This window comes from Glycine max, chromosome 19 (assembly GCF_000004515.6).
Source record: "Glycine max cultivar Williams 82 chromosome 19, Glycine_max_v4.0, whole genome shotgun sequence".
NCBI lineage: Eukaryota > Viridiplantae > Streptophyta > Magnoliopsida > Fabales > Fabaceae > Glycine > Glycine max.
Window position 1 is genome coordinate 28,866,440 of NC_038255.2, and position 12,783 is coordinate 28,879,222.

The 12,783-nt window shown below is 35.8% G+C and overlaps 1 protein-coding gene across 1 annotated transcript; it reads left to right on the forward strand.

The window, feature by feature from the left end:
• The first annotated feature begins 792 nt into the window (after positions 1 to 792).
• LOC102659553 (uncharacterized) lies at positions 793 to 1,627 on the forward strand. Its single transcript, XM_006604042.4, has one exon. It carries the CDS (start codon positions 1,008 to 1,010, stop codon positions 1,386 to 1,388), a length of 381 nt encoding a protein of 126 aa, XP_006604105.2. The 5' UTR covers positions 793 to 1,007; the 3' UTR covers positions 1,389 to 1,627.
• Positions 1,628 to 12,783: the final 11,156 nt, after the last annotated feature.

The following is a 12,783-nucleotide window of genomic DNA, read 5'->3' on the forward strand; positions in this document are numbered from 1 at the left end:
CCAAACAATTTCAACTGTTAAAATTATTTAACTAATGAAGTTAAAAAAATTTTAATAACATTGATATTTTAGGAATTAAAATGTAAATTGCAGGAATTAAAAAATATACTTATTAAATTTCAAAAATTAAAAAATTCACTTATTAAATATAAGAATTAAAAGGAATAAGTTTAAAAACTATAAAAACTAAATGGATAATTAAATCTTAATTAAATAACTTTTTGAATCAACATTTTCATTAAATAATAGACATGTGTCGATAATAAAAGTTAAATATAACTTATTAACGTTTATATCAAAATAGGATTGATGGGAGTGGAAAGAAGAGAGAAGAATGAACGAAAAAAAAGAAAAAGAAAAAATAAAATATGATCAGTGATATAATAAAAAGGAAAAGAGAAATAAAAAAATAGTATTTAAAAATTATATTTTTATAGCATTTTCAGTTTTAAAATAGAATGATGACATGAGCAATAGAAGAGGAGTAACACAAGAGAGGTACATTGTTAGTGACATGTTTTTTTATATTCTCTTTTTAAGATTTTTGATGTTTGATTATAATTAATTGGAAATCATTACTTTTTAGGTTTTGTTTTTCATTTAATAATTTTTTTTCATGATTATATTAAATAAAAAGTAAAACTTATCAAAATTAATAATTTTTTAATAAATTCAAAAAAAGTCTGAGTAAAATTGAGAGTAAGAACGCGAGAGAGAGTACACTGTTAGCATTTCTCGCTACATCATTGAATAGAGAGAAGTTTATTACACTAGAAAATATGGATACACTCACCAACCTGACGTTGCATTTAATTCACTCAACAGCTTCTCCAGACACTCTCCCTTCTTCCAACCCACCATTGCGCTTTCACCCTGTCAATATCATTCTTCACAATTTAGAAAACCAACTACTAAAAAAAAAGCAAACCCTCCCAAGAGAAGATAAACACCAGCTAGCACATTCTCTCTCTCATAATTCTCTTCTCTCTTTAGTTTTTGTTGTCCTAATGAGTTGTTTTACTCCTGAAAAACCCACCATGTCTACTCTCCAAATGGTTCCTCTTGGCAAGCTTCGTTACCAAAGGCTAAGGCATGAAAAAGGGTGGGATGGTGAAAGGGAAAGGAGGCCAAGGAGCTGGTTTAGGTTCAGAAGGGTTCCCATTAGGAGAAGGCTCAGACTCAAAATTTCAAGCTTGAGAAGACTTTGGAGGAAAAGGGCTAGGCTGGTTTCTTCCATGAGAATTTCATATGCCAAAGTGTTGAAAAGATTCAAGGAAGGTCAAGTCCATTTTGGTGACCTTTTTGCTGGGAACTACTTGTTCATGCATGTCAACCCTGCCTCACTCAAGTGCCTTGAAAGGGATTTGTCCCTCTCAAAAATTGCATAGAGCCTTTATTGTGTTGTTAATTTGGTATGTATCATTCATTGTTCATATATATGTGTTGTGCAAAGCAGCTAGGTAGCTAAGCCTTGTTTTTTTTTTCTATCTTATGTTTTTAGATTGCCTTGTTTACAACATCAACAGTTTTGTCTCTAATCTGCTTACCAGATTAGAAAAAATTGTTGGATTTAAGAGAAGCATGATTATTTAAAATTGGGACAATGAATCTTCTTCTCCTTATGCTAGCGGCTTTGTATATTTTGTTAACATCAAATTCTGTCAACTCAAGATGTTTGCCTCACGGTAATTATAATTAATTGGTACATTAATAATATCGTATATGTGTGTACCATTAATTATTGTAATTTTCATTGTGACGTATTATAATTTTGTAATGCATCAAGCACTTTTCTTTCTAATTTTTTCTTTCTTTCTTTCTTCAGGATATATAGTACTAGAGTTATTTTCGTTCGTTCTAGACCTGATTGCAGGGGATAAATAAGTTTATTCACTTGGGGAAAAAAAAGTCAGTTCACGATAAGATCTGACACCATTTGTTTAAACTAATGATAACCTAGAAACATGCAGATTGTGAGATTTCGTAAAGGGAATCCTGAAGGAAATATTTTCTCTTCACTTATTATATATCTCTGTATTTCTTTTTATAAAGGATGAAGAATTTTCAGTAGAAATTGTAAAATAATAAGGAACATGGATTCTAGAATATGTCTTAATGTTGATGATTTTCTCATTTACCAAATAACCGTAGTTCGTAAAATACACAGGCACACCAATCCAATTCACATAGAAAGCAAATAAAACAGAAAAACAAGCCTTGCCAGCGTCAAACATAAGTGCCTAAAGAAGATGCAATGAAGGATCTAAAATCCTTGTGATTTTCTGCAAAAATATCCAAGGCGCTTCTAGATCTGGATCAAACTAATTTCCAATGTAGGAGAATTTTAAATTGCAGTCATCGACTCATCACGAGCTTTAATGGTTTGGAAAATAATGGACAAGCGTGACTGACTAATTTGATTGCAATTGTGGAAATTTGAGATTTTTTTTTCTTCTTGTGAGTAATTATAAATGTTGTAATTGTTTTCTTCAAAAGAAGGTTTTTCTTTTAATTTATTTTTATCAATATGTAATGAGTTTGGATTTTGGATTCTTAAATAAGGTTTTGGTTACGACGTCACTTTTCGTAAGAAACTAGTTATCAACAAGATGACTAAAAAAGAGTTTCAAAGTTGCTAAATACTCGTCAATGTCAGTAAAAAAAACAAAAATCTTTAAAAAGCCGTGTACGGTAAGTCCATAGCTTACTTAAAGGGTGATTTTTATTACATAGTGATGATACCATCTAATTGATATGAACGTGTCATGGCCTTTTTGTATCAAATATCTTTTGCAATGGATATATATAAGGTAAGATTTATTGACTAAAGCAAGAGATAAAAGAATTAAAGAGTTTTTAAATATTAGTCATGGTGCTACAAAGCCAAACTAGAGCCCAAGCAAACAGGGGTGGAGCTTTTAAGGGACATGCCCCAAAGTTTTTGAAAATTATAGGCATATATGGTTCTCTTGTTCGGGGTGATAAGTGTTGAATTTTACTTTTTATTATTTTGAAGGAAGAAGCGGTGGATGATTTGATGTTGTTAACCACTGTTGATCAGAATGAGGCATCAAGTATATGTTAGAAATTGTGAGAAGATAATTTGGATTATGATAAACATCATACATAAATTTTTATGTTGAATCGTCAAGAATATATAAAAAAAAAAAATTATCGTGGAAATGTATCAATATCCATGAATGATCATAAGAGGAAGAAATAATTGGGTTTAATGATCTTCTAAGTCTCTACGCACAATCCCTTTTAATCTTCTCTAGTGATGAGATGTTAGAAAAGAAAATTGATTCATATGACTTAGGACCACCCTTTTTTATAATAGTTAAGTACTCTTTCATGAAGAGTCGTGTATTTTCATCCTTATACTCATCCACAAAGAGTTTTAACTATTAAGTATTTCTTATTTCTATTTCACCCATCATAATAACAAAAATAAGATTTATGGTATCTACACATTATATATAGTTGACCACACCAAATGAGATGTTATATATCCCAATAAATTTATCCTTATAAGATCACTTTCATAAGGACAATAAAATCTTATAGATAGCATTAATACATAATTTAATATTATATGTAGACTCACATATTAAAAATATCTAACAATCTCTCACTTAAGTCACTTGTATCTTTATTCATGTATTATAAAAATAACTTTATGAGCTCAAAATTATTATATTTACTGAATAACATCTTCAATCAATCTCATCCATTAATTATATTAATATAGGATCAAAGTGACTTTTGTTATCTTTATTAATATAACTAAGTCCATCAATGGTCACATATACAATATAACCAATTACATAGATCAAGTGTGGATGTGTAGCATGAAAATTACATGTAATGTGATCAAACATGTCTATTTACAACTAGTCCTACTTTAATTACTTTAGTGAGACCGTTACTATATTATAATCTAACAGAGTGAAGCATAATATCCGGAAACTAAATAACTTTATTTCTAATAAGCTAAATATCATAAAGCATAAGCATCTTACATTAAAACAAAACAAAATTCAAACTCCCATTATACTAAAATATCTAGAGCTGTCAAAACGGGTCCTAACCAGCAGGCCAACCCGGCCCACCACGGGTTGGGCTAGAAAAGCTAACAAATTTCACAAGTGGCTCAAAAAAGAAACCCGTCCCACCTAAGATCCGATCCACTCGAGCTGAACCTCTGGTGGGCTAGGTAGACTCACCAACCCACCTAAGTAAACCTAATTCTAAGAGTGAACAAACAATACACACAAGTTTTAGTTACATACTTAGTTACTTACACAAACACAATTATGAGTCTATGACTCCCACTTGACCATTCTCCCTCTCTATGACTCCGTCGAGGACACCTCGAACCTTAGTCCTCACACACGTGGCAGCACCAACGATACACCCACACTCGGCTACTCTCCCTCTTTGTCACTTCGCTCTCGAGCTCGACGCCTCTCGCCTCGACCCACTCTTTGTTGAGACTCGAGTCCCACTCCCTGTCGCAACCATGATCCACTATCTTTCGCAACCCACTCACAAGTCTCAAACATAGCTCACTGCCACGACCTTGTACCACTACTTTGCCACAACCCTGTGCTATCGTGACCCTACGTCACCATGACTCTGCGCTGCCATGAATGCTCACCCCCAATCTTTCCTCACTGTAAGAACCTCTATCTATCAGTGATGCAATTGCAAGATTTTTTCATGTATTTAGATTTACAGTATTAGTAGTGTTTAATTTAACCCCCAATTTTCACTTAATGGAAGCTAATAATTGTATACCATTTTAGTCTTGTTTTAAAATAATTTGGGGTTAGTAGAGGCAAAGACACATTCAAGCATATCACAATTGATTCCTATGATGTTTGTATCTGATGGTTGTTCTTAGACCTTAGAATTGTGAGTTTGAGAGAAATTCATGAAACAATTATCTGTTAAATTTGCTTGTAATGTATCATATGTTCTTCATTTTAAATTACAAGTTTTTAATTGCAACTCAACTCAATTACATTATGTTTTGATTTTCTATTTTGAAGCCAACTTTGTTTCTATTTTGGACCTTTTGGAGTTGTCATTGAAAGAATTTGGTAGTTGAGAAGTAAGCATTTAGCAGGTAACTTCATTATCACATTGTTTTTACTGATTATTTTAGATTTGTAGTTTTTGTGTAGTGATTGGTTGCCTGACTGTGTTGTGACTAGTTGTCCACTTGTCTGACTATGTTGTGACTAGTTATGTAAATTGTAATTGAAATATAACCTGATTTGGTGTTTCTATGTGTAATGTAACCTAAATTGTTGCGTAAGTGTAAAAGTAATGTAACCTTAATTTTGGTGTTGAATTCTAATATAAATTCTGAATTATATGATAACATAATGGAATATGAAATTGTTAATGAACACTACATTGATGATGAATTAAATGAACACATGCCTCCTATTCTATAAGAGATTGAGACTGAATAGTAACTGGAAACTGAATAGTAAGATTATTATTTTTTACTAAATTGAGCCCTCTACATGATGGTCATGAATTGACATATTTTTTCCGAAGTTTGGCTTAATTGGGAAATAGACAGGAAGATATTTTCTATAACCTTGGACAATGCTAGTGCCATAATACAATGGTAGATATTATAAAAAAACAATTTAATTCGCAAAATAATTTAATTTGTAATGGTGAGTACTTTCATGTGAGGTGTAATGCACATGTCTTGAATCTTATTGTTCAAGAGGGCTTAGAGGTGATTGGTGGTGCTTTGAAAAAGATAAGAGAAAGTATAAAATATGTGAGAGCATCGGAGGCAATAAAGATTGCATTCAAAAAGTGTGTTCTTCAAGTGAGGGGTATTGATACTAAGGTGGGTTTGAGAATGAATGTAGCTTGTCGCAACCTACTCTTCGACGGGAGGGCGATGCGTGACTCGCGGGTGCGTGTTACAAGAAAGGAATACGCATGGAGTCGCCACCAACGTTTATTTGAGGAAAATATCGGAAAAACCGGAAAAGATGTGATCTACGAACTTTAAGTGAAAGGTTCAGGAGTTGTATTTACGCACGGGTAAGGTATTAGCACCCCACGCGTTCGTCACAAGAGACGGCAACCTTTAATCAAATATGCGAATATGACTTCAATTTATGTTATTTTCCCCTTTTTACGTTCTTATGTCTTTTTTATGCCTTTTTATGTTTTTATCTTTTTGTGGTCGACAAGGGTGTTTCCCTTTGCTCCTACGTATTCCTCAATTGTGATGAGAAAATCAGACCTACGTAGTTCTTTGTGAACAAAGTGTTTGGTTAAGTTGTTTTTATCCTTTTTGCAAGATAGGTTTTTATTGAATGAAAGGTCATTTAAGGCGTTGGACCATTAAACAAACTTTCGATTCTTTTTGAAAAGAGAGAAGACATTAAGGCATTGGACCATTAATGATCTTTTTATTTTTGAAAGAGGTAATAAAGTTACATGTTGATTTTAGGCCTTTAGAAATCTACACATAACCAATAAAAGCGGAAAAGACCATTTCAAGGCGTTGGACCTTTGAAAATGGCTTTTTAGGCGATGACAAAAGTTTGGTTTATGAATTGATTTTAGCCTTAGTTTCACTTTGGTTATTAGTCGATTGGATTAAGAAAGGAAAATCCCAAAGCAAAACGTCCGATTGATTGTTTTTTATTTATTTTACTAAAAGATATTTTTTTTATTATATTATTATTTTACCTCTTTTTGGTTTCCAACGTGGTTACGGCATGACCGAATGGTCAGATTTCTTTTTAACAGAAATTAACGGATATTACAATTCAAATGATCGATGAAAATTTATTTTATTTTTTGATTACGCGAGAAAATAACTTAAGTAAATGACTAAAGCACGTCAAAAGGGGGTACGGAAAGTAAATGAAATGAAAGTCAAAGCACGTGAAAGCAAATGAGGACCACTAAGGGTACATAGAATGAATTGAAAAGTTCGATTTCGGGAACTTACCGGTTGAAGACCGAAGAACGACAAAGAACGTCGAAGAATGGTTGAAAATCTTTACGAAATCACCCGCGGAAACGTTACGGAAACGTTACGGAAGCACCTCGGCTAGGATTTTCTTCACGGAACCAATTTTTTCACTAATTTCAAGTGATTCTCAAATTACCAGGAAGGCTGAACATTTTTCCTCTTCACTTCTCCCCATATTTATAGGAAAATGGGGGAGAAGCTTACCACCCAGCTCACCCAGGCGAGCTAGGTTGCTTCCTCCAGAAGCAACCGCCTTCTGGAGGAATTTACTGGAAAGCCCAAGTGGGCCTGGTTTCTATTTGCACCCCCATTTTTACTAAGTACACTCCCTGCCTTTTTTTGGTGATTCTTTTTGCATAACGTTACGAAAGTTTACGAATTTCGTAACGATGCTTGTTTTCTTTCCGTAATGTTTCGAAACCTTATGGATTACGTAATCATCCCCTTTTTGCCTTCCAGAGTGTTACAGAACTTTATGGATTGCGCACTAACACTTCCTTTTAATTTTCGGCATGTCGCGGAACTTCACGGATTGTGCTACAATGCTTTCTTTTGACTTCCGGCACGTCACAGAACTTCACGAATTGCCTAATGATGGGTGCCAAGTACCTCGAAGTGGTCAAACGAGGGTCGCATCCCAACAACGGATGGTCCCCGGACGAAATTAGGGTATGACAGTTGCCCCTCTTTACTTCTCTTTTATTGGAGATAAAAGGGAAGTAAAGATAAGACACTTATTTCGTTCGAGTAAAACACCACTCGGCCAGTGAACCTCCCTGCCAGCGGAACCTGCAAAAAATTGAAAATGATCAGTACCAACACATCATCCTGATACTGTCGAATTTGCTCCCCTTGGTTGATACAAGACGTAGAATGACTATAATTTGTCTCTGTGTTTTGTTGGACACGATCGAGCCTGGGTGGCGAGACACAGAATGACCATAATTTGTCTCTGTGTGCCACCGGACACGACCGCCTTTGGACGGCGAAAAGGTGTGCAGAATGACCATAATTTGTCTCCACCCACCTTTCAACTTGTTGTTTTTGAATGATAAAGGGCGCAGAATTTGTCTCTGTGCGTTCATCACCCAACTTGCGAAATCTGAATGACAAAGGGCGCAGAATTTGTCTCTGCGCGTTTATCACCCGCCTCGCTGCTCCTGAATGATAAAGGGCACAAAATTTGTCTCTGCGCGTTTACCCACTCAGCTTGTTGTTCCTGAATGATAATGGGCGCAAAATTCGTTTCTGCGCGTTTATCCACTCAGCTTGTTGTGCTTGAATGATAAAGGGCGCAGAGTTTGTCTCTGCGTGTTTACCCACTCAGATTGTTGTTCTTGAATGATAAAGGGCGCAGAGTCTGTCTCTGCGTGTTTACCCACTTAGCTTGTTGTTCCTGAATGATAAAGGGCACATAATCTATATCTACATGTTTACCCACTCAGCTTGTCGTGCTTGAATGATAAAGGGCGCATAATCTGTATCTACGCGTTTACCCACTCAGCTTGTGGTTCCTGAATGATAAAGGGCGTAGAATCTGTATCTACGCGTTTACCCTCTCAGCTTGCTATCATGCTTGAATGATAAAGGGCGCAGAATCTATCTCTGCGCGTTTACCCACTCAGCTTGCTATCATGCTTTGAGTCTTAGAGATAGCAAAAGAAAGTTTTTACGGATAACCACTTGGGTATCTCCGCATGTCACGTGACTCCAGTTTCAATATGACAGAATTTGTCTGCGTGGAAGATGACGTAAATCTCCGCGTGTCATCGGGCTTGTTCGCCATGATTGACAAAGGGTGTAGAAGACAACGTTAGTCTCTGCGTGCTATCATGCTTTGAGTCTTAGAGATAGCAAAAGAAATTTTTTACGGATAACCACTCGGGTATCTCTGCATGTCACGTGACTCCAGTGTCAGTATGGCAGAATTTGTCTGCACGGAAGATGACGTAAATCTTCGTGTGTCAACGGGCTCGTTGACCGCGATTGACAAAGGGTGCAGAAGACGACGTTAATCTCTGCGTGCTATCATGCTTTGAGTCTTAGAGATAGCAAAAGAAAGTTTTTACGGATAACCACTCGGGTATCTTCGCATGTCATATGACTCCAGTGTCCATATGACAGAATTTGTCTGCACGGAAGATGACGTAAATCTCCGCGTGTCAACGGGCTTGTTGGCCGCGATTGACAAAGGGTGCAGAAGACGACGTTAGTCTCTGCGTGCTATCATGCTTTGAGTCTTAGAGATAGCAAAAGAAAGTTTTTACGGATAACCACTTGGGTATCTCCGCATGTCACGTGACTCCAGTGTCAGTATGACAAAAATTGTGGGGTGCGGCCGACAAAAGTGAGGCTCTTGCTCCTACGTATCCTCAATGAGGAACTCAGACCTACGTAGTTCTGGATAACTTGTGAGCTAAAAATAGTCTCGGTGTTTTCTTCACTAAAATGTGAACATGCTTTAGTAAAGAGAGAAAACTTCCAACTAATCAGAGCAACATATGCTTTTCGGATGAAAAACAATGTGTCTACCGGGGAAGGGTAGTATGCTGATGAAATCTTCTCATAACCACAAATGAGATTTTGGATGTTAGCATTTCGTTTCTAAATGACCATTTAGAGGAAACACTGGGTTCAACAAAAATAGAAGAAAATCACTCAAAGTGTATCAATCTCACACTGGTAAGTGTTTCATCCTAAATCCGAACCATAGATATGCCATGACTTGATTTAGCAAATTATTTCCTATCAAATCAAAGATTACATGCGTGATCATGGATCAGTAGGACTTTTTCTTGGGAATGGGGTTTTTCTTGGTGGGAAATTTGGCTTTGAGTGTTTTTGGCCTTTTCCTTTTCTGTTTTTTGTTTAGTGTGAGGCGAACAAGTCCCCGACACACAGGATTTTGGTTGGCAATCAAAGGGAGAGGACCACTTCAGGTCATGGTTTCCTTTCTTGGTGACAATTCTGTATTGTTCAGATATTGTCTGGTCTAAAGACCTTTCTGCATATTTCTTCTGTTTTCTTTTGATCCTTGATCGGGAATTTTCTTTCCTTTTTTTTTTGCTTTCTCTCAATCTTTGATTGGGAATTTTCTCTTTTTTATTTCTTCTGATTCTTTGATCGAGAACTTTCTTTTCTTCTTTTCTCTTTTTTTTTTGTTTTCTTTTGAGGGAAAGGTTTATGGTGAGTTGGGATTTTGGCTCAAGGCTTGTAGAACGGCTGGACATGATATATGTCAGGGTTTGGTTTAGTTCAGGGATAAAAGGGGATGTCCCACATTATTTCCATGACACAAATGCAACAATGATGATTTGGAAATTTTATGCAAAACTAGTCGTGCATGCACCTATGTGGACACTCAAGTGTCGAAAATTTTTTGGTCATGTGATGCTAGGGCTCATAATTCATTTTCTCTATTTTAGTCAACCCAGTGTTTCCAAAATATGTTTTTTCATCAATTTGTGCATTCATCCGAGTCTATCCTAGGTGTTCGGAAAAACTTTCACAGCATTTACCCTTCAACTGTGTACACACATTTTTCAAAAACTGGTTATGATCTGTGAATTCTTTCAAAGAAAAGTTGGGAATTATCTCTTTTCACAAGCGTGTTGTTTTTTAGCTAGACAACTTTTTATTTTTTTTTCTTTTTTTCTTTTTTTCTTTTTTATCATTTGTTTATTTCTTTTTCTTATTTGTTTTTGTTTTTTCCTTTTTTTCATGAGGTATTTTGCTACCTAAACATGTGTATATTTTTGTGAGGTATTTTTGCTATATACATGCATATCCAAGGTATCTTGCTACCTAAACATACATATATATATTTTGTGAGGTATTTTTGCTATATACATGCATATCTAAGGTATCTTGCTACCTAAACATACATATATATCTTTTGTGAGGTATTTTTTGCTACATACATGCATATCCAAGGTATCTTTCTACCTAAACATACATATATATATTTTGTGAAGTATTTTTTGTTTACATACATGCATACCCAAGGTATCTTTCTACCTAAACATACATATATATATATATATATATATATATATATATATATATATATATTTTGTGAAGTATTTTTTTGTTTACATACATGCATATCTAAGGTATCTTTCTACCTAAACATACATACATATATATATATATATATATATATATATATATATATATATATATATATATATATATATATATTTTGTGAAGTATTTTTTTTTTACATACATGCATATCTAAGGTATCTTTCTACCTAAACATACATATATATATTTTGTGAAGTATTTTTTTGTTTACATACATGCATATCTAAGGTATCTTTCTACCTAAACATACATACATACATATATATATATATATATATATATATATATATATATATATATATATATATATATATATATATTGTGAAGTATTTTTTGTTTACATACATGCATATCTAAGGTATCTTTCTACCTAAACATACATATATATATTTTGTGAAGTATTTTTTGTTTACATACATGCATATCTAAGGTATCTTTCTACCTAAACATACATATATATATATATATTTTGTGAAGTGTTTTTTTTTTTGTTTACATACATGCATATCTAAGGTATCTTTCCACCTAAACATCCATATATATATTTTGTGAGGTATGACTACCTTTTGAGCTTGTGCTTGATTTATTTAAATTCCTAGGATTATGAGCAACTAGGTGTATCCTACTATGACTTGAGAAACAAAAGTGATCAAATAACAAGCAGAGATTTAAAAGGTACTAGGTTGCCTCCTAGTAGCGCTTCTTTAACGTCTTGAGCTGGACGCGTGATGACTTGTCGGTCACGGACCTAGTACTTTGCTTACCTTTGGCTTTGGACTTGATCACCTATTGGTCGGCCATGTGTCGTAGGCAATACTCTAACCTTTTTGTGGATGAGCTGAGGGGCTTTGGAGGTGGCGGCGGTGCATTTGTTGTCTGTTGCTGGCCATCCCCAGGCCGTTGTGGTGTTTCGCCTTGCGCCTGCCTAGGGGCGCAGTACCTCTTGATGAAAGCACGATTAGTAGGGGGCCTGATGACCTTGTTGGGGGTGACGGGCACTCCGTAGAACTGACAGAGGCCCGTAATCAGAGTTGGCAACTCCAAGACCCTGTTGGCTTTCTTCGAGTCCACTGGGTGCCTTGTGGGCACAATCCCTGCAAACAATAAATGACATCAGAAATCAGTTGGGAGAGGTGCATACTTACCTATGTCACGATGGCATGAACTTGCTGGGGAGATGGGCGCCCTATAGGACTGACAGAGGCCCGTAACCAGAGCTGGAAACCCCAGGGCCCTGTTGGGCTCCTTCGGGTCCACTGGGTGCTACCCCTGCAAATAGTAGATGGCATTAGAAATTAGTTAAGCCACGTGCATACTTACCTATATCGGGACGGCACAAACCAACTGATACTTCCGTAGGGGGAGATCGGCATTACGGTCGCTGGGCAGAATGTTGCTAAGTAGCAACGTCATTTATATCTGTGTAAGAGTGGTCATGTTGGTGCGCATGATCCATACTCGTCTCTTTGCAGTGGCACGGGTGAAACCTTGCCCTGGTATGCACAGTTGCTGCGAGATAGCCTTCCTCTGATTGTGCTCGCACAGTTCGCCCTCCTTTGAGATCAAGGGGTGGCCCGGGAAAAATAATGGTTGAAGGGAAATTACTGGCCCTTAACCGGGAGCCCAAGTCTTGGTTAAGCATTAAGGGCAGAGGACCTTAAATCCTCTTAAGGT